A 22081-nucleotide genomic window follows, 5' to 3' on the forward strand; every position below is an offset into this window, starting at 1 on the left:
TGGTGCCATCAATCATCACAAGTGGGCCTAAGGCAAAGCCCAACTTCAATCAGTCTGTTTCTTCTCAGTAAAATAGGGTAACTTCTCCCTCCCAGGATGACTGTGGGGGTGTAAATGAGATAACACATATAAAGTGTCAGGGACAGGCCTAGCACACAGTAAATCCTCAACACCTGGGACAGTCCCCACTTTGATTCCACAGGCATTTCCTGAGCAGCAATGCTGGCCCAGGCCTGTGCTAGAGGCTGGAAGACAAAGGAATTCCACTCTGAATGGCCAAAGCAGTGGCCCCCAGCCAGGTGGGGAGACGGCCTCATAAACAACAGTACCAGGCAGGGTGATGTCACTGCTAAAAAGAGACAGTAGCCATGTGCACAGACGCAGACCACGTGTGATGCAGACCCTGGGGCTGACAGAGATGTTCCAATCAAAAGGCACAGTCCAGACTTGGAGAGAGGCCCTCGCAGGGAAAAAGGCAAGACACAAAGTTAAGGGATTGCCTCCGTTCACAGTGAAGTACATCCCTGCATACTTTTCTTCACCTAATTCAAACTCAAATGCTCCCACAAACCCCAAGAACAGAGGATGCAATGGATTCAACAGTTAGCGTTGGGAAGTCTGAGCCCATGGCATGTCCCAAGGTACATGTGTGGGAACACCACGGCTGACAGTACTGCTGTGATCTCTGGTAAGTCAGGATACCTCTTCAAGCCTTCCTTTCCCCAGCTGTAAAATGGAGGCTATAAAGATACTGATGTCATAGGGAGGTAAGGGAAAGTGAGATAAGCACTGTAAAGTCATCAGCCAAGTACCTGGCACTTAGCGACCAGCTCAACAAAGGGTAGTTATTGTTAGGAAAAAAACAGATTTCACTTTGAAAGTGAGGAAAGCCAGAGGTGGTGGCTCACGCCTGTAATCCCAGCACTCTGGGAGGCCAAGGCAGGCAGATCACGAGGTCAGGAGTTCGAGACCAGCCTGGACAGCAAGGTGAAACCCTGTCTCTACTAAAAATAAAAAAAATTAGCTGGGCGTGGTGGCGTGTGCCTGTAATCCCAGCTACTCGGGAGGCTGAGGCAGGAGAATTGCTTGAACCCGGGAAGCAGAGGTTCCAGTGAGCCAAGATCGCGCCATTGCACTCCAGTCTGGGTGAGAAAGACAGAGAGACAGAGAGACAGAGAGACAGAGAGACAGAGAGACAGAGAGACAGAGACAGAGAGAGAGAGAGAGAGAGAGAGAGAGAGAGAGAGAGAGAGAGACCCCATCTCAAAAAAAGAAAAAGAGAAAAAAAAAAGAACAAGAAAGAAAAAAATAAAATGAGGAAAGTGGGATTTGGAGAGGTGAGATGACTTCTCCACAGTCAGGATTCAAACTCAGGTTTGAGACACCAGAGACTCAGTGCAAATCATCTCCCTCTGCTTCGGAATCTTCATCAGGTTCCCTATAGTCTACTACATGGATTCCATCCTTGCCAGAGAGTGAGGATCCAGGAAAGGCCTGGGGCCAAAAAGACCCCTGGGCAAGTTCCCCAATCCTAGGTTTCTTGATCTGAGATCCCCAAGTGAGCCTGAGAAAGTCTGTGAATTCCTCCACGTAGTTGATGCAAAATTTTATGCCTAATAGATCTCAGACGAGTCTATAGCCTCAAAAGTGACCAACCATGGACTTGACCTGGCTTAGCACGGTTTCTTATTCACCCAATGGAGATACGATTTCTACCCTGAAAGGCTGTGAAGGGATCAAATGAGGCAATTTGTGAGAAGTACTTGAAACATCCTCAGCTTTCATTAAATGGTTTCCTTCTCTTTCTCTCTCCCCAACCTATTTCCATTGGTTAGCAAATATTATTGAGCATCTGCCATGTGGCAGGCACTAATTAGTATAGGTCCTGGGGGTAAAGTGGTGAACAAGACAGACATGGCCCCTATTTTCATGGGGCTCACATTCTAGCAGAGGGAAACAGCAGACAAAAGCAACAATTTCAGATATGAGTAACTGCTATGAAGAAAATACAAGGCCAAGTGCAGTGGCTCACGCCTGTAATCCCAGTTTGAGAGGCAGAGGCAGGCAGATCACAAGGTCAGGAGTTCGAGACCAGCCTGATCAACATGGTGAAACCCTGTCTCTACTAAAAATACAAAAATTAGCCAGGCGTGGTAGCACATGCCTGTAATCCCAGCTACTCAGGAGGCTGAGGCAGGAGAATTGTTTGAACCCGGGAGGTTGCAGTAAGCTGAGATTGTGCCACTGCATTCCAGCCTGGGCAACAGAGTGAGACTCCCTCTAGGAAGATAAAAGAAAAGACAAAGGATAACGTGATACAGACTTATAGGGTGGGGCAGCCTCCAGGGATGAAATATTTGAATGACCAAAGGAGCCAGTCATGCCAGGATTTTGGAGGAGAGCACCCAGGCAGAGGGTGCAGAAAGGGCAAACGCTCCCTGGAAAGATTCTTAGTCAAGAGTCCTTCACTCCCAGTCCTACCACGAACTGGGTCACCTTGAACAAGTCACGTAACTTCTGAGGCTCAGATGCCACATCTACAAAATGCGAATAAAGACATCTTACCTGCCACATTGTGAGAGGATTCAACCAAAGGGCTGTTAAGGTCTGGGATCCTCCCCAAATCTTGCCATAGACACCTGATACTCGTCATTTGGCACCCATCTTGGAAGAGGGGAACCTGCACAGAGAACCCCGGGTCATGCTTTTTATTTTCAATTTCATGTTGCACTAGAAATAGCTTCTTTTGTTCCTGGTTGACCCAGTAACCTCTTCCTGCCACCTGGGGCCTATTCTAATTAATAGCTGCTTATCCCCTCAGGTACAAAAGCCAACAAGGAAAGGACATCAGGAAACATTGTTCTGGTAATAACCAGACACTTATCTACCACCATCTCCCCCCATCCTGCGACCACACACGGGAGACTGGAGGACTCAGCCCGTCCTGTAGTCAGATAATGTACATGCTTTATTTAAAGAGTCAAAAGGGGCCGGGCACAGTCGTTAACGCCTGCAATCCCAGCACTTTGGGAGCTGAGGTCGGTGGATCACCTGAGCTCAGGTGTTCGAGACCAGCCTGGCCAACATGGTGAAATCTGTCTCTACTAAAAATACAAAAAATAGCCAGGTGTGGTGGTGGGCGCCTGTAATCCCAGCTACTTGGGAGGCTGAGGCAGGAGAATTGGCTTGAACCCGGGAAGTGGAGGTTGCAGTGAGCTGAGATTGCACGATTGTACTCCAGCCTGGGCAACAAGAACGAAAACTCCATCTCAAAAAAAAAAAAAAAAAAAAAAAAAAAAAAAAAGAGTCGAAAAGATCTTGGTCCCTGGGTTGGGCCACTGATTTACCATCACCAGGAGTTCTCACTCCTAAATTTCTTTGATCTGTTCTCTTCACTGCATCTCCACAGCTGCTGCACTGGCTACGGCCTCATTATCTCACATCTTAACTCTCTCTGCTCTTTCTCTAGCCCATCTCCCCACTTCCAAACCATTTGTCACGGTAACCAGTGCCTAACACACAAAACTAACCATGTCTTTCCCCTGCTTAAAGCCCTTAGCTCCTGTTGCTCAGTGGAACTGGCATCTGAGGCTACCTCTCCAAGCCTAAGCGCCTAAAGTCCTGTTGGAACCCTTAGGCCCTTCCTCATTATCCACACCAAACTCCTCCGTGTCTGTAAAACGAGCCGAACAACCCTCAGAATTATATGCCTTCGCTGCTCTTTTTTTTTTTAGGACAGGGTCTTACTCTGTCACCCAGATAGAAGTGCAGTGGCACGATCTCAGCCGCGGCAGCCTCCGCCTCCTGGGCTCAAGGATTCTCACGCCACAGCCTCCTGAGTAGCTGGAATTACAGGCACGGGCCAACATACCGGGCTAATTCTTGTATTTTTAGTAGAGACGGGGTTTCGCCACGTTGCCCAGCCTGGTCTCCAACTCCTGAGCTCAAGTGATCCACCTGCCTCGGCCTCTCAAAGTGCTGGGATTATAGGCCTGAGCCACTGCGCCCAGCCAGCCTTTGCTGCTTTTGTTCCTGCAATTTGGAACACTGTCCCCATCCCAGCCTCTCACCTCTACCCCTACCTCCTTCACTACCTACACCTTCCTAGCCATCCTTCAAGACCCCAAAAGCCATCCCTGATTCCTTCAGAAAAGCACTGTTTATTGCCTACCTTATCAGATTGAAAGCAGTGGCTGTGTCTTATTCATGGTTAATTCCCTAGAAGCTGGGCTGATACATTCCATTTAACTAAAATTCTTATCAGGTGCTTCGGACTGCAGACAAGCCTATCACAACCCAGAAGGAAGAAACAGGGAAGGCACCTGTGGGCTGCCAAGCAGTGAGGTGGGGGTAGCAGTCATGAATCTGCATATTTTTAAAAGCTGCCCCAGATCCTGATGTAAACGGTACTGGAGAGTCTGACAAACACAGGGTTCCCCTCAAACAGTCCTAACTTCAGCATTCCTGGAAAAATGAAAATCCTTTTCTTTTGCCTCTAATGCTTTCCCTGCTGCTATTCCAGGTTAACAAAATAAATAGATAAAATCAGGGGGATTTTTCTAGGACCCGGCTGCGCTGGGAAACAAGCCTGGGTTCTAATACAGGTTCAGCCCCTGACGTACTACGGGCCCCTGACCCTCCCTGGGGCCTCCATTACCACGACCACCCCACCCTTATCAACTGTGTGCCCCTGAGGTAGTGAGTGTCCCGCTCTGAGCATTAGTTTCCCCATCTTCCACTGGACGTCGCCAGCTCTGACGCTCTAAGAGCTATGCATACCCGTAGCTCCCCGCCGACCCCGACGGTCCCCTCCCCTCCTTCCCAAGGTCCGTCCGCCAGGGTGCAGCCGACACACTCCTAACGCCAAGGCAGCCCTCTCAACGACTGCCCCTTCCTAGCCGCGACTCAGCGCCAAAGATATGGGTCTCTGTCCCCGCCCTACTCTTTAAGCCGGCCCGGGGCGGTACGCGCAAGCGCACTGGGTCGCATCGAGGCCCCGCCCCCCGAGCCTGGGTAGCGGTGCGAGTGCAGAGAGAACCGTGAGCTGAGAGAAGGCGAACGAGTAGGTTGGCGCGGCCACGGCGGCCGGCACGGGTCACGTTTCCTCGGGGGGGACGATGTGAGGGAGGGGTCTGGCGAGGGATTGAACTCCGGAGGCCGGGAGATCTTGTAGCTGAAACCCTTCGCATGCGCGGGGAAACTAGTGTCTCTTGAGGGGGTTGGGCTGGCGCGCGTTGATCCCAGACTTTCCAGATCTCCTGCCTTTAGATCGGGCCGGTGTCGGGGCCAGTGGGCCAGTGAGACTGGAGCCAGTTAGAACTACAACGGGGAGCGATTAGGGACAAACTTTGTCCAGGGTGAAAGCGAGCGGGCCCGTGTAGTGGGGCCAGCCTGGGCAGCCGACCGTGTCGTTGCCTCGGGGCCTTTCTAGGCTCTGGTCTAGTCCTGGGGATAAAGTCCGACCCATTTCCTTGTGGGCGTTTTGAGGCTTTCGGTGATCTGGCCCGTCTGTCGTTCTTTCTTCATTCATTCATGTAATGAATGAATACAGTACTAAGCGCGGCTAACACTAGATAGAGAAGTGATCAAGACAAACACTGTTCCCGCGGTGCCGGGAAAAGTGATGGGCTGTAGAATGTAGAAGCCCAGGGCGGAGAACAGGGACGGCTTCTGGAACTAAATCGCGAACCCTGATCAGAAGTGGTGGGGAGAGTTCCAAAGAGAAGACAGCACGTGCCAAGGCCTGGAAGGGGGACAGAGGCCGACGTATCCTGGTCACCGAAGATACCTCACTCTGAATCTGTTTCGTGCCCAGGGAAGAGATGACAGTGGCCGGGGCTAGGCTACAAACACTGGAAATGGAGATAAATAACGGAATTCAAAGTACTATATACTGAGGCAGCAAAATCCACAGGATTTGCGGACAGTGAGATGTAGGAAAGAAGTACTCAGGGCTTGGGTACCTGGGTGGGGTTCATCAGAGGAGAAGCAGATTTGTGGGAGACAACAACAAATTCTATTCTGGTTGTGTGGAGACTCGCAGGAAGCAATTGGATATTCTAGTTTGAAGGTAGGAAAGTATTGCTGTGAAGATGTAGATTTGAATGTCATCAGCAAAACAAATAAAGCAAAGGGAGGGTTGAAGCTGTAGAATGAGAAAATAAAGGGCCCACTTAGCACCTTCATCGTGATTTATTTTTTTTCTTTCTTTTTTTTTTTTCTGGACGGAGTTTTGCTCTTGTTGCCCAGGCTGGAGTGCAATGGCAAGATCTCGGCTCACCGCAACCTCCACCTCCCGGGTTCAAGCTATTCTCCTGCCTTAGCCTCCCGAGTAGCTGGGATTACAGGCATGCGCCACCACCGCGGGCTAATTTTGTATTTTTAGTAGAGATGGGGTTTCTCCATGTTGGTCAGGCTGGTCTTGAACTCCCAACCTCAGGTAATCCGCCTGCCTCAGCCTCCCAAAGTGCTGGGATTACAGATGTGAGCCACCACACCTGGCCCATGGTGATTATTTTTATGTCTTATCCTTCTCCATGTCCCTGGTACCTAGTCAAGGGACTGGCATTAAATGCAAATCAGCGTTTGCCAACTAAATAAAAGCCCAACAGCAAACAGATGTCGGAATTCCAGAATTGTGGAATGATGGGGGCTCATGGAGGGTTTCATTACTCTAATGTCAAAGTAATGGGTTCTTGGCCGGGCGCGGTGGCTCAAGCCTGTAATCCCAGCACTTTGGGAGGCCGAGGCGGGTGGATCACGAGGTCAGGAGATCGAGACTATCCTGGCTAACATGGTGAAACCCCGTCTCTACTAAAAATACAAAAAACTAGCCGGGCGTGGTGGCGGGCGCCTGTAGTCTCAGCTACTTGGGAGGCTGAGGCGGGAGAATGGCGTGAACCCGGGAGGCGGAGCTTGCAGTGAGCCGAGATCACGCCACTGCACTCCAGCCTGGGAGACACAGCGAGACTCCGTCTCAAAAAAAAAAAAAAAAAAAAAGTAATGGGTTCTTGTCCTGGCTCTGCCACTAGGTTTCTGTGTGACCTCTGACAAGTCTCCTCCTACCTGTAAAGAGAGTATAGTCAAAAAATGGTCTCATGTATAGAGCTGCTTTTGAGAAATTTCACACTGATTTTTCTCTTAATCCACACAGCAGTCTTACTTGAAAGGGAAGTCGGCCAGACGCGGTGGCTCACGCCTGTAATCCCAGCACTTTGGGAGGCCGAGGGCGGGGGTCACGAGATCAGATCGAGACCATCCTGGCTAACACGGTGAAACCCCGTCTCTACTAAAAATACAAAAAAATTAGCCGGGCGAGGTGGCGGGCGCCTGTAGTCCCAGCTACTCGGGAGACTGAGGCAGGAGAATGGCGTAAACCCGGGAGGCGGAGCTTGCAGTGAGCCGAGATAGCGCCACTGCACTCCAGCCTGGGCGACAGAGCGAGACTCCGTCTCAAAAAAAAAAAAAACAAAAAAAAAAAAAAAAAACAAAAAATCAGCCGGGCGTGGTGGCGGGCGCCTGTGGTCCCAGCTACTCGGTAGGCTGAGGCAGGAGAATAGTGTGAACCCAGGAGGCGGAGCTTGCAGTGAGCCGAGATCTGCGCCACTGCACCCCAGCCTGGGCGACAGAGCGAGACTCCGTCAAAAAAAAAAAAAAAAAGAGAGAGAGAGAAAGAAAGAAGTCATATTATTATGGACTCAAACCCAGGTCTGTCTGTCTGTCTGACTTGAGCCTTGGTCGTTACTATGCCTGCCCTCATCTATGTCTCACTCAGCAGAGATATCAGGACACTCCTGAGGTTACCTGCACATTCTTTCAAAGCATTGTGCTGAGGCCGGCAGACCTTCATAATTGGCCCAGCACTAGCTCTGTCATGGGGACAGGGGGATAGAGCTGAATGTGATGGAGGTTTCCTATTATTCTCTAACTTCCTTCCTGGGGACCACTGAGTTGGGCAGCCATGTTATGTTAAATGACAACAGGGCACAACAAAAGTAATGACGGTGTTTCCAGATTTTTACCCAGATCTTAAACTCCTGAGGCCTGCTGAAAAATGAATGAGTACCAGGGTGTGAGTTTGTACACCTCTGTATGTCTCTGGGCAACCAATCAGACAACTCCTCCTATTACACTGGACACTTGGCTTTCCGCGATTTCCATCTTGCTAATGTGATTTCTCAAAAATATTTTCTGTCTTTTGGTGCTTTGATAATAAATGTCCATACATGGAATGTAATCATTTCCTGCTACTAAGATTCCTTCTGGTTAGTATAAGGGAGGAGTTCACATTATTTGCATTTCATGATATTCCACGAAGAGCTCCCTCCCCCTTCCCATGTAATTTATTTGAGATCTGCTGACATGAGTTGTTGGAGCTTGAAGGGAATTAATAGTGTACTGCAGTGACTCCTATCCCAGGAAAACTTGTTAAAAATACAAAACCTTGGCTTGGCGTGGTGGCTCACTTCTGTAATCCCAGCACTTTGGGAGGCCGAGGGGGGTGTATCACAAGGTCAGGAGATCAAGACCATCCTGGCTAACACGGTGAAACCCCGTCTCTACTAAAATACAAAACATTAGCCAGGTGTGGTGGCACATGCCTGTAATCTCAGCTACTCGGGGAGGCTGAGGCAGGAGAATCACTTGAACCCAGGAGGCAGAGGTTGCAGTGAGCCAAGAACAAGCCACTGAACTCCAGCCTGGGCGACTGAGTAAGACTCCATCTCAAAAAAAAAAATGATAATGATAATAAAAATAAATACAAAGCCTCAACCCATCCTTTCCTTCAGGCCTCTTGAATCAGAGTCTCTGGGATGGGACCCAGGAATCTGTATTCTTTCCCAAGCTCCCCAGAATGTTCAGCCAGGTTTGGAAACTACTGATCTACCCATTCTTCTTGTTTCACAGTTAGGGAATCTGTAGCTCTGGGAGGGGAAGGAACTTGCCCCAGTCACATCTGATATCAGTGCTTCTTTCTCCAATGAAGAGCATTAGGCTGGGAGTCCAGAGACATGGGTTCAAGTCCAGGCTATACCAGTCATCACCTCGGGCAAGTCATTTCACCTCTCCAAGCCTCTGCTTCCTTACTGTGAGAATAATGCCATTGTGTTAGGAATCAAAAGAGAGAGTGGCAATGGAAATGCTTTGTCAGGCTTTCTATTTCATGCACATGGAAGTTGTTAAGAGCTAGAAGCAGCCAGTGTTCATTCCTGTATACCACGCTGTTCCCTTCCAACAGAGGTCAGGGTCCTGCTGTGTTGGGGGTGGCCACCAGCCAGTTTCGGTGGTTGCTGGGCTTCAGGCCATCTGTTGCCAACTCTCTTCTCTCCATCTTTTGCAGGTGTTGGGATGGCCACCAACTGGGGGAGCCTCTTGCAGAATGAACAGCAGCTAGAGGAGCTGGCACGGCAGGCCGTGGACCGCGCCCTGGCTGAGGGAGTGTTGCTGAGGACCTCACAGGAGCCCACTTCCTCGGAGGTAAGCCCCTAGCTCCTCCCCACGGCATTCACCATGGCCCACTGTCTGGCCCCAGCCAGGCTGAGGGTCTTTCCTTTGCATCAGGGACCGTATCTCTTTTGCCTTATTTTTTTCAGTAACTAAAATTGATCTGTAGAAGTAGAAAGTAAAAAAGCAGCATGCTGGAGTAATCAAATTTAAATATGGGGTTTGAAGTGTGACTTAGGCAAATTACTCTCAGCTGCAGTTTCTTCAGGTGTAAAAATGGGATAATAATAGGACCTACCTCACTGGTTTGGTAAGAGAATTAGAGGGTGATTCACGTGAAGCACTTTGCCCAGTGAGCTATTACTGAAGATCCCATAATCACTCTACCTTCTCTGTAACTGGTTTGTGATATATCTTTTCAAGCCTTTCTCTGTGCATTTATATATATAGATATGTATATAGAGAAATATGTCTTTTTTAAAAAACAAACTATTATTTGATAATTATCAAATATTATTTGATATCTATCATAGAATAAATTATATTATTCTATGATATATTTTTGGTTTTTTATTTAATAGTCTGTCTTAGAACTTTCTAATGCCTTCCATTAGGGTCAATTTCATTCTGAGGCATAGTATTCCAGATGTGGGTATATCACAGTTTAGCTTCCCTCTACTCATGTCTATTTAGGTGATTTCTCTCGTGATTTTATGACCATAAATAGCGTTATAGGGAACATCCATGTGTATGTCTATTGGGGCACCTTTGTGAGTGTTTCTCCAGGGTCAATACGTAAAAGTAGAACTGCTGAGTCCAAACCACACCTTTTTAAAATCTCATCCTTAGGGGGGAAAAAATAAAGCTTTTTTAATTTGGTGACTAGGCAAGACATTTTCGTGGTTCCAATTCAAAGGGTACAAGAGTTTACCCTAATGCAGCCTGTGTTTTGGTTTCTTGTTGATCTTTTCAGATGGCTGATTCATAACAAGTAACTAGTAACAAGTAAATATATTCCTTGGGGCCTTGCTCTGTTGCCCAGGCTGGAGTGTAATGGCACAATCTTGGCTCACTGCAACTTCTGCCTCCTGGGTTCAAACAATTCTCCCACCTCAGCCTCCCAAGTAGCTGGGACTACAGGCATGTGCCACCATGCCTAATTTTTTTTTTTTTTTTTTTTGTATTTTTGGTAGAGGCGGGGTTTCACCCTGTTGTCCAGGCTGGTCTCAAACTCCTGACTTCAACTGATCCACTGGCCTCTGCCCCTGCAAAATTGCTGGGATTATAGGTGTGAGCCACCGTGCCCAGCCTCCTTTTGCCCACTTTTTTAAAAAAACTTAACAGTACACCTTAAGATCATATTGGTGACTAAAGAGCTGCCAACATCTTTTCTTTTTTTAATCAGCCCCATTCTTTTTTGTCTCTGTGTGCCCAGAACCTAATACAGGCCTGGTAGAGTCCACACTCAGTAATCGTTTGCTAAGGCCCAAGTAAATGACAATGTCTGTCACCTAAGGCAGGCTGACGGTATGGAATAGAATTGCTTGGGCTGTGAACCTAGATTTTGTGAATTACTTGTATGAATCTAAGATGAAGCATTTTCCCTTCCAAGCTTTTGTTTCTTCTGCTAATCAATAGGTACCATGTGAAGATTCAGCAGTTGGTCTTTCTGGGAGTTAATGGAGCCTAGAAAAGGCACAATCCACAGTGACATTTGTAATCCAGAAAAAAAGTCAGAAAATGTACGTGTGTGTGTGTGTGTGTGTGTGAGATTTTACTCCAAATCTTTACCAAATGCCTGCTCTATGCTGTGCCATTGTAGGCACTGAGGACAGAGAGGTGAGTCAGCCAGAGTCCTAGCCTCTGGAGCTCCTGGTCTCGTTAGAGAACATACCACAAAACAAAATGAAATAATGTCAGCTCTATGAGGAAACACAGGCAGTCTGCTACACAACGTTAACTATCATTTATTGAGTATTTACTATGTGCCAGGCATTATTCTAAACACTTTGGAATCACTGACTCCTCACCACAACAGAGGTAAGGAAACCGAACCCCAGAGAGGCTAAGTAACCTACCTGAAGTCATTTAAATGGTAAAATAATTGGCAGAGCCAGGATGTAAACCCAAGGAATTTGGCTCCTGAGTCCACGCTCTGAACATCCATGCTTTTTTTCCTTTCCTGAGATACTATATAGGACAGCTGGAAAAAAGAGTAATTCATTATGATTAGATGATTGAGTTGAGGGGTGGTATTTGAACTAGACCTTAAAAGACAAACAGGGAAAAGGAACTGCATAGCAAGGACCTAAAAGTAGGAAAAGCCAAAAAAAAAAAAGTGTTCAAGAGAATGCAGCTGAAATGCAGGGCGCATAAGTGGATATAGTGAGAAAGAAGGCAGGCCAGCATCAGACAGCCAAGGGGCCTTAGCTACTGGGTGGAGGAGGAGTGTGAACTTTATCCTGCAGATTCGAGCTGCAAACTAGCCATATCCAGCCTGAATATTTGGCTCCTGCAATGTTTGGGGAGTTAATTTGTTTTTTACAATAATTAATACATTCAAATGCATTTGAACAGGGTACAAAATTCAGAGTAAGTCCCCTTCCTCCAGCCAGTGTTTCCCTGACCAGGGGCATGCATTGTTAACAGTTTTTTCACCAGAGTATTTTTAAAATGTCAGAGCCAACATTAAAAAAAAAAAAAAAAATCATGAAATTAAAAAAACATCTAGCAACCCAACTTGTTTTGAAAAATTATATTATCTGGCAACTCTGGCCTACTTTCCTGCATGACGACAATTGGCTAGAGCAGAGTTTTGGCTGCCCCCTTTAGAGAAGATGCAAGTTCTTATTTTTGTCACAGTTCCCGTCACTCACTGTTGCTTCCCTGGCTACAAAACAAAATTTTGTCATGCACGTGCTATAGTTTTTTTAAAACAGTAGAATAATGTTTCTTTCTTTCTTTTTTTTTTTTTTTTTGAGACAGAGTCTCACTCTGTCGCCAGGCTGGAGTACAGTGGCACGATCTCAGTTCACTGCAACCTCCGCCTCCTGGGTTCAAGTGATTCTCCTGCCTCAGCCTCCAGAGCAGCTGGGACTACAGGCATGCGCCACCACACCCAGCTAATTTTTGTATTTTTAGTAGAGATGGGGTTTCACCATGCTGGCCAGGAAGGTCTCGATCTCTTGATCTTGTGATCTGCCTGCCTCGGCCTCCCAAAGTGCTGGGATTAGAGGCATGAGCCACTGCACCCTGCTAGTAATGTTATTTTATGTTATTGTCTCTATCAAAAGTGAGAAGATTGTGTGTTTCAGCCTTTAGCCTGTAGATAATAGAGAACAGCTGTATACTATTGATCCTAAATTCAGGAGGGCGTAATGAGTCCTGGGACAGAGGCAGAGGGATGTCTTAGCAGAAAAACTCTGAGTTTTTCAGGCCAAGATTAGACTTGTTGGGGGCGGCAGAGCTTTCTGTGTTAAAGCCAAGGAAATTGCTCCTGTAGTCATCACATAGCTACTCAGGGTATTAGGTCACCCCTTATGTAATCTGCAGTCATTCCCATTCTAACTCATAAAGGCTTCAGGCCGAATAAACCTTATTCTCACAAATAGCCTTCCTCAGTTTTATCTTAGATGCTGAGGCCAGGGCAGTGGTACACACCTGTAGTCTCAGCTACTTGGGAGGCTGAGGCAGGAGGATTGCTTGAGCACAGGAGTTTGAGGCTATAGTGCACTATGATGGCACCTATGAATAGCCACTGTATTCTAGTCTGGGCAACATAGTAACACCCCATTCCAAAAAAAAAAAAAAAAAGATGCTGAGAAGGGTAATTTAGGAATTATCTACCAAAATTTAAAATAGATTTGCCTGAATTACTTGATATTTTTACTTTTAGAAATTTAGAATATATGGACTTTCTCATATACAAAAATATCTAGAATGTATATTGTAGGATACCAATTGAAACATTAATGGTAATGGGAAAATAAACCACCTATATACTAGATTCAATAAATTACAGTATATCCAAAGAGTAGAGTACTATGCAGCAATTAAAAATAATGAAAATGCTCTATTTGAATATATAAGGAAATATTTAAAAAGCACAATATAGTATAGTTTGCTGTGGGGGTGAAAAAAAGAGAAAATATATATGTATACATATATATCAATACAAAGATGGCTAGAAGGATGTGTGAGACACTAGTCTGTCATTTGCCTTTGGGGAGGAGAACTGGGTGGCTGGGGCCCAGTCTTTTTCCCAGGAGACTGGAATGAGAGTGAGACATACTTCTCACTATGTATTCTTATGTCTCTTTTGAAGTTTGTATCATGTATTTGTATTATCTGTTAAAAATATATATATATATTGGTTGGGCATGGTGGCTCATGCCTATAATCCCAACACTTTGGGAGGCGGAGGCAGGCGGATCACTTGAGGTCAGGAGTTCGAGACCAGCCTGGACAACACGGTGAAACCCTATCTCTACTAAAAATACAAAAATTGTGGCTGGGCGCGGTGGCTCAAGCCTGTAATCCCAGCACTTTGGGAGGCCGAGACGGGCGGATCACAAGGTCAGGAGATTGAGACCATCCTGGCTAACCCGGTGAAACCCCGTCTCTACTAAAAAATACAAAAAACTAGCCGGGCGAGGTGGCGGGCGCCTGTAGTCCCAGCTACTCCGGAGGCTGAGGCAGGAGAATGGCGTGAACCCGGGAGGCGGAGCTTGCAGTGAGCTGAAATCTGGCCACTGCACTCCAGCCTGGGTGACAGAGCGAGACTCCGTCTCAAAAAAAAAAAAAAAAAAAAAAAAAACCAAAACAAAAATTACCTGGGTGTGGTGGCACATACCTGTAGTCTCAGCTACTTGGGAGGCTGAGGCAGGAGAATTGCTTGAACCTAGGAAGTGGAGGTTGCAGTGAGCCAAGATTGTACCACTGCACTCCAGCCTGGGCAACAGAGTGAGACTCCACCTCAAAAAAGAAAAAAATAGTACTTTAAAAATAAATATACAAATACCAAGTTCTAACACCATAAACTTATACCATCATAATGACAAACTGATATTAACTCAAAGGTTAAACTCAGGAATGCTTCATAATACAAGTCAAGGAGACTGGAGTGTGAACTCATGCATGGAGGGGCCTGGGCTTGAACATCAACCAGCAAGGAGCAGGCTTCCATATGTGTGTGTGTGTGTGTGTGTGTGTGTGTGTGTGTGTTGTGTTTAGTAACCATCCTGGTTCAAATCCCAGCACCCCCAGTTACTAGCTGAATAAAATTTTGGATCTGTTAACCATCCTGGTTCAAATCCCACCACCAGTTACTAGCTGAATATAATTTTGGATCCGTTAACCTCTCTGTCTCAGGTCCCTTCTCTGTGAAGTGTGGATAATAATAGTATCTTCCTCACAGGGCTAAATGATGAATCTATGTAAAGTATTTAAAATAATATACCTTGCACATAGTAAGTGCTCAATAACTTGTGGGTTTCTTTTTGTTATTTGCTTTTTGCTTTTTTGCTTCTATCTCTCTAATATGTAGAGATAAACTATCAGAGAATCTGGAAGCTCTCTGTGTTCCCCTCTCCCCCTTCCACTCCTCCCGAGGTAACCACTAATCTACAGTTGGTGTGTCCTCAGTAAATGTGGGCCAGACTTTCCACAGGATTCCATTTGCAGGAAGAGAGCCCGTTCACAGGTGCCCTGCCCTGTCCCATTCACTCTTCTTGATCACAGGTGGTGAGCTATGCCCCATTCACGCTCTTCCCCTCACTGGTCCCCAGTGCCCTGCTGGAGCAAGCCTATGCTGTGCAGATGGACTTCAACCTGCTAGTGGATGCTGTCAGCCAGAACGCTGCCTTCCTGGAGCAAACTCTTTCCAGGTAGGGGGCAGTGAAGCATGGGGGGCCAGGAGCCGCCAGAACCAAGGAACTGGAAGATTGCAGAGCCGTGAGGTGTTACTGTGTCAGCTGACTTGTTGGGATAGAGGAAAGGTACCCCCAAAGAACAAAAAGTCATAGGGGTCAGGAAAGCTGGCTTCTAATCCTGGCTCAACCAGTTATTTTTATGGCCTCAAGCCACTGCCTTTCCTCCTCTGGGCCTAAGATTTCTTCATCTGAAATATGAAGAGATTGACTTAAATCCAAGATCCCTTTCATTGTTCACATTCTGTAATCTGTGACACCCTACTTTGAAGACTGATATTTCCATTTGGAATTAGGGAAAGTCAGCCTAGTTTTGGAGGAGAACAGAGGTAGGGAAGGTTATTGGGTTAAAGTCAGATTTTCTACTTCTCCTAAGCAGCGACCCTTTCTTGTCACCTCAGGCCTCTCATCTTTGGATGGGATGGAGTACAGACTGGGCCACACTCAGGGCATGAGGAAGCAACCTCTGAAATGGTTCAGCCCATCCACCCTTCTCTGTCTCTTTTCCTTGATCTTTCTTTTTTCTTCAGATTCTGGGGCAATTTTTTAAAATTTCTTTGTTTATTTTAGAATTAAATATATATATATAGGCTAGGCGCGGTGGCTAACGCCTGTAATCCCAGCACTTTGGGAGGCCGAGGTGGGTGGGTCACTTGAAGTCAGGAGTTCGAGACCAGCCTGGCCAACATGCTGAAACCCCATCTCTACTAAAAATACAAAAAAATTAGCTGGGTGTGGTGGCGGGCGCCTATAATCCCAGCTACTTGGGAGGCTGAGGCAGGAGAATTGCTTAAACCCAGGAGGCAGAGGCTGCAGTGAGCCAAGATCACAACACTGTACTCCAGCCTGGGCAACAGAGTGAGACTCCATCTCAAAAAAAAAAAAAATACATATATATATATATATATTCATTGTAGAATTAAATATCTATAAATATTATGTATTTACATATACATGCTAGATATATATATATATCGTACAGGTTAAGCATCCCTAATCCAAAAATCCAAAAGCTGAAATGCTCCAAAATTCAAAACTTGTTGAACACCAGGTGACTCTACCAGTGGAAAACGCCACATCTGATGCCATGTGACAGGTGCAGTCAAAATACAGTCAAGTTTGTTTCATGCACAAAACTAATTAAAATATTGTGTAAAATAATCTTCAGGCTATGAGTATAAGGTGTATATGAAACAAATGAATTTTGTGTTTAGACTTGAGTCCCATCCCCAAGATATCTCATTACGTATATGCAAATCTTCCAAAATCCGAAAGACTGCTGGTCCCAAGCATTTCGGATAAGGAATATCCAACCTGTAATTGCATGTCTTTGATTAATTTTTCAACAGAAACTAGACTTTTGCTAGAGATAAAATCTTTTTAAAATGTGTGGGTGAATATGAGAAGGGCTCATAATGGTAAGAAGCTTGGAAACCATTGACTTGTAGCCAAAAACCCAATGAGTCATGAATGTATGAATCTGCCCACCACCTTGCCCCTGAGCTGTTTCTTGGAATGGGCCCAGCTTTGTACCTGCGATCCTGGATTGTGGGAAACGTGAGCAGCCTGGCTTATGACCTTTACCCTAATGATGCATTTATGAAGGAGACTTGCAGCTCATCTTTGCGACCCCTGCCTTCTCTGTTCCTCTCTCCTCTCATACACATATAAACCCTAGTTCCTAAGGGAGAAGACCCCTACAGCACATGAAGGGGAGCACCTCTTCAGAAAATGGAAAGTGTGTCCCAACTTCCTTGGAGGCTGAAGCCCAGCTGGGACTCTCCTCCTAACCAAGGGCTGGCATGAGGGAGCTCACCAGTGGGAGAGAGCTGGCTGGGGAGCAGAGGAACTTCAGGGCAGGCCTGGGCTCCTTGGCTTCCCCCACTGGTCTCCTGTGACATTTCTGTAACAAGGTGAGCCAGGCTTGAGCAGGTATGCGGAATCCACCCTGTATCTCAAAGGGCAGTAAGTGTGATGTTAATTACCTGTGGATTCCTTCTTACTGTGGCTCTTGTTGAGGCTCCAGAAAACCATACTGGATAGGCCTCTAACACATGTCACATGTCACGGCAGTATACTGGGCTATGACAATGAGCCTGCATAGACACAGCCACTACCTTTATGAGGCTTATAGTCAAACAAGAGAGATGACACTAATCATCACACAAAGAAAATGTAAAATTGCAACTGCAGTCAGTGCTATAAAGCAGTGGTTTTTAGTTCTGTGAGAACACACAGCAGGGGGATGTGACTCAGATAGGGAAGGCTTCCCTGAGGAAATCACATCATATGAGGACTAGTTGAAGAAAAAAAAAAAAAACCAGGATATTTAGCTTGGGTCAGAAAAATCTTATTGGTGCACAGGGCATAACTGCTGTCTTCTAATCTCTGAGGGCTGCCATGGAGGAGGAGGAGAAGGCTCACCCTGGGAGGTCGCAGAGTGTAGGAAAAGCTGTGAAGAGTTAGTATTAGGTCAACCAGAAGGCTTGCCAACCATCAGAGCTATTCAAGTAGAATAGGTATATCATGTCATTTTTTAGCTCTTCTTCGGAGCAGTATGTTCAATTCTTTGAATGTAATATCTTACTGACTTTTTACCACAATCCTATGATATAAATTTAATTATATTCTTCTCCATTTTATATATCAGCAAACTGAGACACGGAGAGGTGAAATGATTCCCTGAGGTTGCCTACTAGTGAGTGGTAGAGCTGGGATTTGAACCCAGGTCTGGAGCTGGATTCTTAGCCACTGTTCTTTACCAGATTGGGGCAGACATTCAAGTTTTGGTCAGTAGACTCAGAGAGGATTCAGGAGTCAATGAGTGGGGATGGGACTCCTTGAAATTTTAGGCCAATTAAACCTGCAAAATGTTCTCTATTCCTTCCTCCAGCACCATCAAACAGGATGACTTTACCGCTCGTCTCTTTGACATCCACAAGCAAGTCCTAAAAGAGGGCATTGCCCAGGTAACCATTCCCAGCCTTACTCCAGTCTGGAAGCTGCCCCTCCCATCTCTGTTTGTTTTCTGTTTTGCTAGAAGAATTTGGTCCAGGCCCTCAGCCCATGGGAATCTGCCTGTCACTGGTCCCCACTGGGTTTATCCCAGTGACCAATTCGAGGATGACCAGAAGAATGATCCCACTGGGCTTGGGAGTGTTTGCTGGTACCTGTAATCTCTACGTAGAGTTCATGGTACCTGTGTGCTCTGTGGCTAGGTCCTCAGAGTCAGTCCCTGGGCAGATACTGTCAGCTTTCAGTTTTCCCCACAGACCGTGTTCCTGGGCCTGAATCGCTCAGACTACATGTTCCAGCGAAGCACAGATGGCTCCCCAGCCCTGAAACAGATCGAAATCAACACCATCTCTGCCAGTTTTGGGGGCCTGGCCTCCCGGACCCCAGCTGTGCACCGGTGGGTCCCCTGGGCAGCCCCAGGCATACCTGTGGGGTGACATGCTGGTGGGTGTACAGTTACTGGCTAGGCCGGGGAACTCCAGCTATGACTGTGCTTTCCTGGGCCCTGGGTCACATGTTACCCCTGACCATCCCAACAGCAGTTTCCACTTGTAATCAGATCCTTGGTATGTCAGGGAGAAAAGGGACCTCATGGCTCATCTAGTCCTGTCCCTACATTGTACAAGCAGAAGGAACAATATCTTGAGAGCCCCAGAGAGAGGAATGCAGGGACTTCTGTCTGGGGGCTGGGCCTGGTAGTATCCATTTCTAGACAGCAGTGATGCTCCAGGTTGCAATGATTTTAGATGGTCTGCAGCAGGATTCCAGACAGCACCTGGAGGCCCAGAGTAAGGGATTCCAGCTCAATGGGAGGCTGGGGTAGGTTGGGGTGGGGACAGAGGCTCCCAGGTCTCCTCTAGGCATGTATACCAGGGGCCAGGGTTAGGGCAGCCCAGCATATTCCAGCCTGAAGTGGATCCTCCAGGAATGTGATGGGAGCATGCTTTTCAGTGCTCAGCTGATTCTCAGAGTCATGTTGCTATATCTATGAGGTCATGGGCAGAGGGGGCTTCCAGGTCCATGCAATTACTGAATAGCCATCTCTCTTCCAACAGACATGTTCTCAGTGTCCTGAGTAAAACCAAAGAAGCTGGCAAGATCCTCTCTAATAATCCCAGCAAGGGACTGGCCCTGGGAATTGCCAAAGCCTGGGAGCTCTACGGCTCAACCAAGTAAGGGTGTGAAAAGGTAGCAGGAGGATCCTGCTTTAGTTTCAGCATTCATAGGTTTAGCAACTTCTTTTCTTGCCAGCCATCATTAGAGAATAAAGCGATTTTTCTAGGAATAGAAACTTATACCTTTACATGCCAAAATTATTTTAAGGTTTCCTTCTTAAATAAGAAGAGATGCTGACTATGATTTAACTTTTTCTTATTGACTGGAGGTCGTCATTATGACTGTCAACAATTGCAGCTTGCTGTAATACAGTAGTGCTACCTAGGTTTAGAGAGGCATGCAAGGCTGTTTGCCTGCATTAATAGCTCTAATAACTCTGACTGCTAGCCTTTAAGTTCTTAGTCATTTCCTTTTTTGTTTTTTTGAGACGGAGTCTCACTGTGTCGCTCAGGCTGGAGTGCAATGGTACAATCTCGGCTTACTGCAACCTCGACCTCCCGGGTTCAAGCGATTCTCCTGCCTCAGCCTCCTGAGTAGCTGGGATTTCAGGCATATGCCACCACTGCCGGGTAACTTTGTATTTTTAGTAGAGACGGGGTTTCACCATGTTGGCCAGGCTGGTCTCGAACTCCTGACCTCATGATCCGCCCACCTCGGCCTCCCAAAGTGCTGGGATTACAGGTGTGAGCTACCACACCTGGCCTCTCGTTCATTTTCTTCCTAGTTTTCTTGTCTGTTTCCCAATTCTCAGCTCTTACTTTTGACTGTTGTCGGTGTGCTTGAATTTGGAATCCTCCACCCCCATGCCCATGCCTCCCTTCCGATTTGCCATTGTTTGGGAAAGCAAATGATCCAGATTGTTATGATTGGGTCTGAAGAGTGCGAGGGCCTCTTGGATGAGTAAATGCATAAGCTTTGACTACGGAATTTTATGGTATCCTTTTTAACTGCTTAGAGGCATTGCTTTCTTCCTATTTCTCAAGTGAAGATGTTAGGTAAGTGATTTTCAGATCATCGAGGGGCCACTATACTAACAGTTATTAGTATAGTGGAATTATTATTGCAATGTTATTATAATGTTAATATAGTTATTAACATTGCAATGTTATATATAGCATTAATAGTCCTTAATGTACACTTACTAGTGCCACACCTTGTGCTAAGCTCTGTACAAACAGGATCTCATTGAATTCTCATAATAAGCTCTCTAAGGTCAATACTATTCAACTGCCTCGTTTTACAGATGAGGAAACTGAGGTTCTGAGAACCAAAGTGAATTGTTAAGGCTAAGTGATGAGTTGGTGGCAGATCCCAGAGTCTACCTCTCTCCAAAACCTGCACTCTTAATCATGCTCTTACCTCCAAGAGAGCCTCTCTGTCCTTGCTAAGCCTCACTAAGACCTAAGAAACCTCAGACTCTAAGCATTTAGAAGTCATCAGACAAATATTCTTTCAAGTATATTGGCTAGGTTGTATTTTAAGAGAGTGAAGCCAGGGGATGATGGGTCAGCTGGGGAACTGCTGACAGACAAACGCTGCAGAGGGTTTTGCCTGCCAGCCTGTCAATAACGTGGACAGAAAATACTCGTGTGTCCAGAATTAGGCACTGGTAGCTAGGAGTTATGTGACACCTGAGCCAGAACTGGCTTCCCCCATTGTGAGAGTGAGATAGGCTCTTCTGCTGACCTAGCACATGACCTTGGCAAGTTAGTTCTTTTCTTCCCTGAGCTTCAGTTTCCTCATTTGTAAAACAGGAGTAATAATAATACCTAAAACGGTGTTAGTGAGAATTAAATGAGATAATGGATCTGAAAAATGTTTTTAAAAATCTGTGTGGATCATTATGTGGTACTTTCAATAATAATAATAATAGGCCGGGGACAGTGGCTCACACCTCTAATCCCAGCACTTTAGGAGATTGAGGCAGGTGGATCACCAGAGGTCAGGAGTTCAAGGCCACCCTGGCCAACATGGTGAAACCCTATCTCTACTAAAAATACAAAAATTAGCCAGGCATGGTGGTGGGCACCTGTAGTACCAGCTACTTGGGAGGCTGAGGCAGGAGAATCACTTGAACCCAGGAGGTGGAGGTTGCAGTGAGCCGAGATTACCCCAGTGCACTCCAGCCTGGGCGACAGAGCAAGACTCCATCTCAAAAAAAATAAATAAATAAATAAAATAATAATAATAATAGCTATCATTTGACAAGTACTAATTTTAATTCATACAAGAGCAAACTGAGGCTCAGAAAGTTTGAATAACTTGCCCAAAGTTACACAACTGGTAAATATAGAATTCATCTGCCTCTAAAGCCTATGTTCTCTCTACTTCCCTTTTCTGCCTCTAAGAGATATGGTCCCATAGTATTGACTGAAAAACTGCATTGGTAGAGTAGAATAATTTTCATCAATTATCTCATGATTTTTAAAATTTAAAAAATTTTTAAGAGGCCGGGCGCGGTGGCTCAAGCCTGTAATCCCAGCACTTTGGGAGGCCGAGGCGGGTGGATCACGAGGTCAGGAGATCGAGACTATCCTGGCTAACATGGTGAAACCCCATCTCTACTAAAAAAAAAAATA

The 22081-nt window shown here is 46.2% G+C and overlaps 1 protein-coding gene across 1 annotated transcript in view; it reads left to right on the forward strand.

Moving 5' to 3' along the window:
- The window catches only part of GSS (glutathione synthetase), a 171163-nt gene that overhangs the window by 137891 nt on the left and 11191 nt on the right, over window positions 1-22081 (forward strand). The window contains exons 2-7 of the mRNA XM_050807152.1: window positions 5006-5062; window positions 9341-9477; window positions 15184-15329; window positions 18265-18340; window positions 18644-18783; window positions 19442-19558. Of these exons, the coding sequence (XP_050663109.1) occupies window positions 9349-9477; window positions 15184-15329; window positions 18265-18340; window positions 18644-18783; window positions 19442-19558 (608 nt within the window). The 5' untranslated portion in view covers window positions 5006-5062; window positions 9341-9348. The remainder of the gene's footprint in view (window positions 1-5005; window positions 5063-9340; window positions 9478-15183; window positions 15330-18264; window positions 18341-18643; window positions 18784-19441; window positions 19559-22081) is intronic.

This window comes from Macaca thibetana, chromosome 10 (assembly GCF_024542745.1).
Source record: "Macaca thibetana thibetana isolate TM-01 chromosome 10, ASM2454274v1, whole genome shotgun sequence".
NCBI lineage: Eukaryota > Metazoa > Chordata > Mammalia > Primates > Cercopithecidae > Macaca > Macaca thibetana.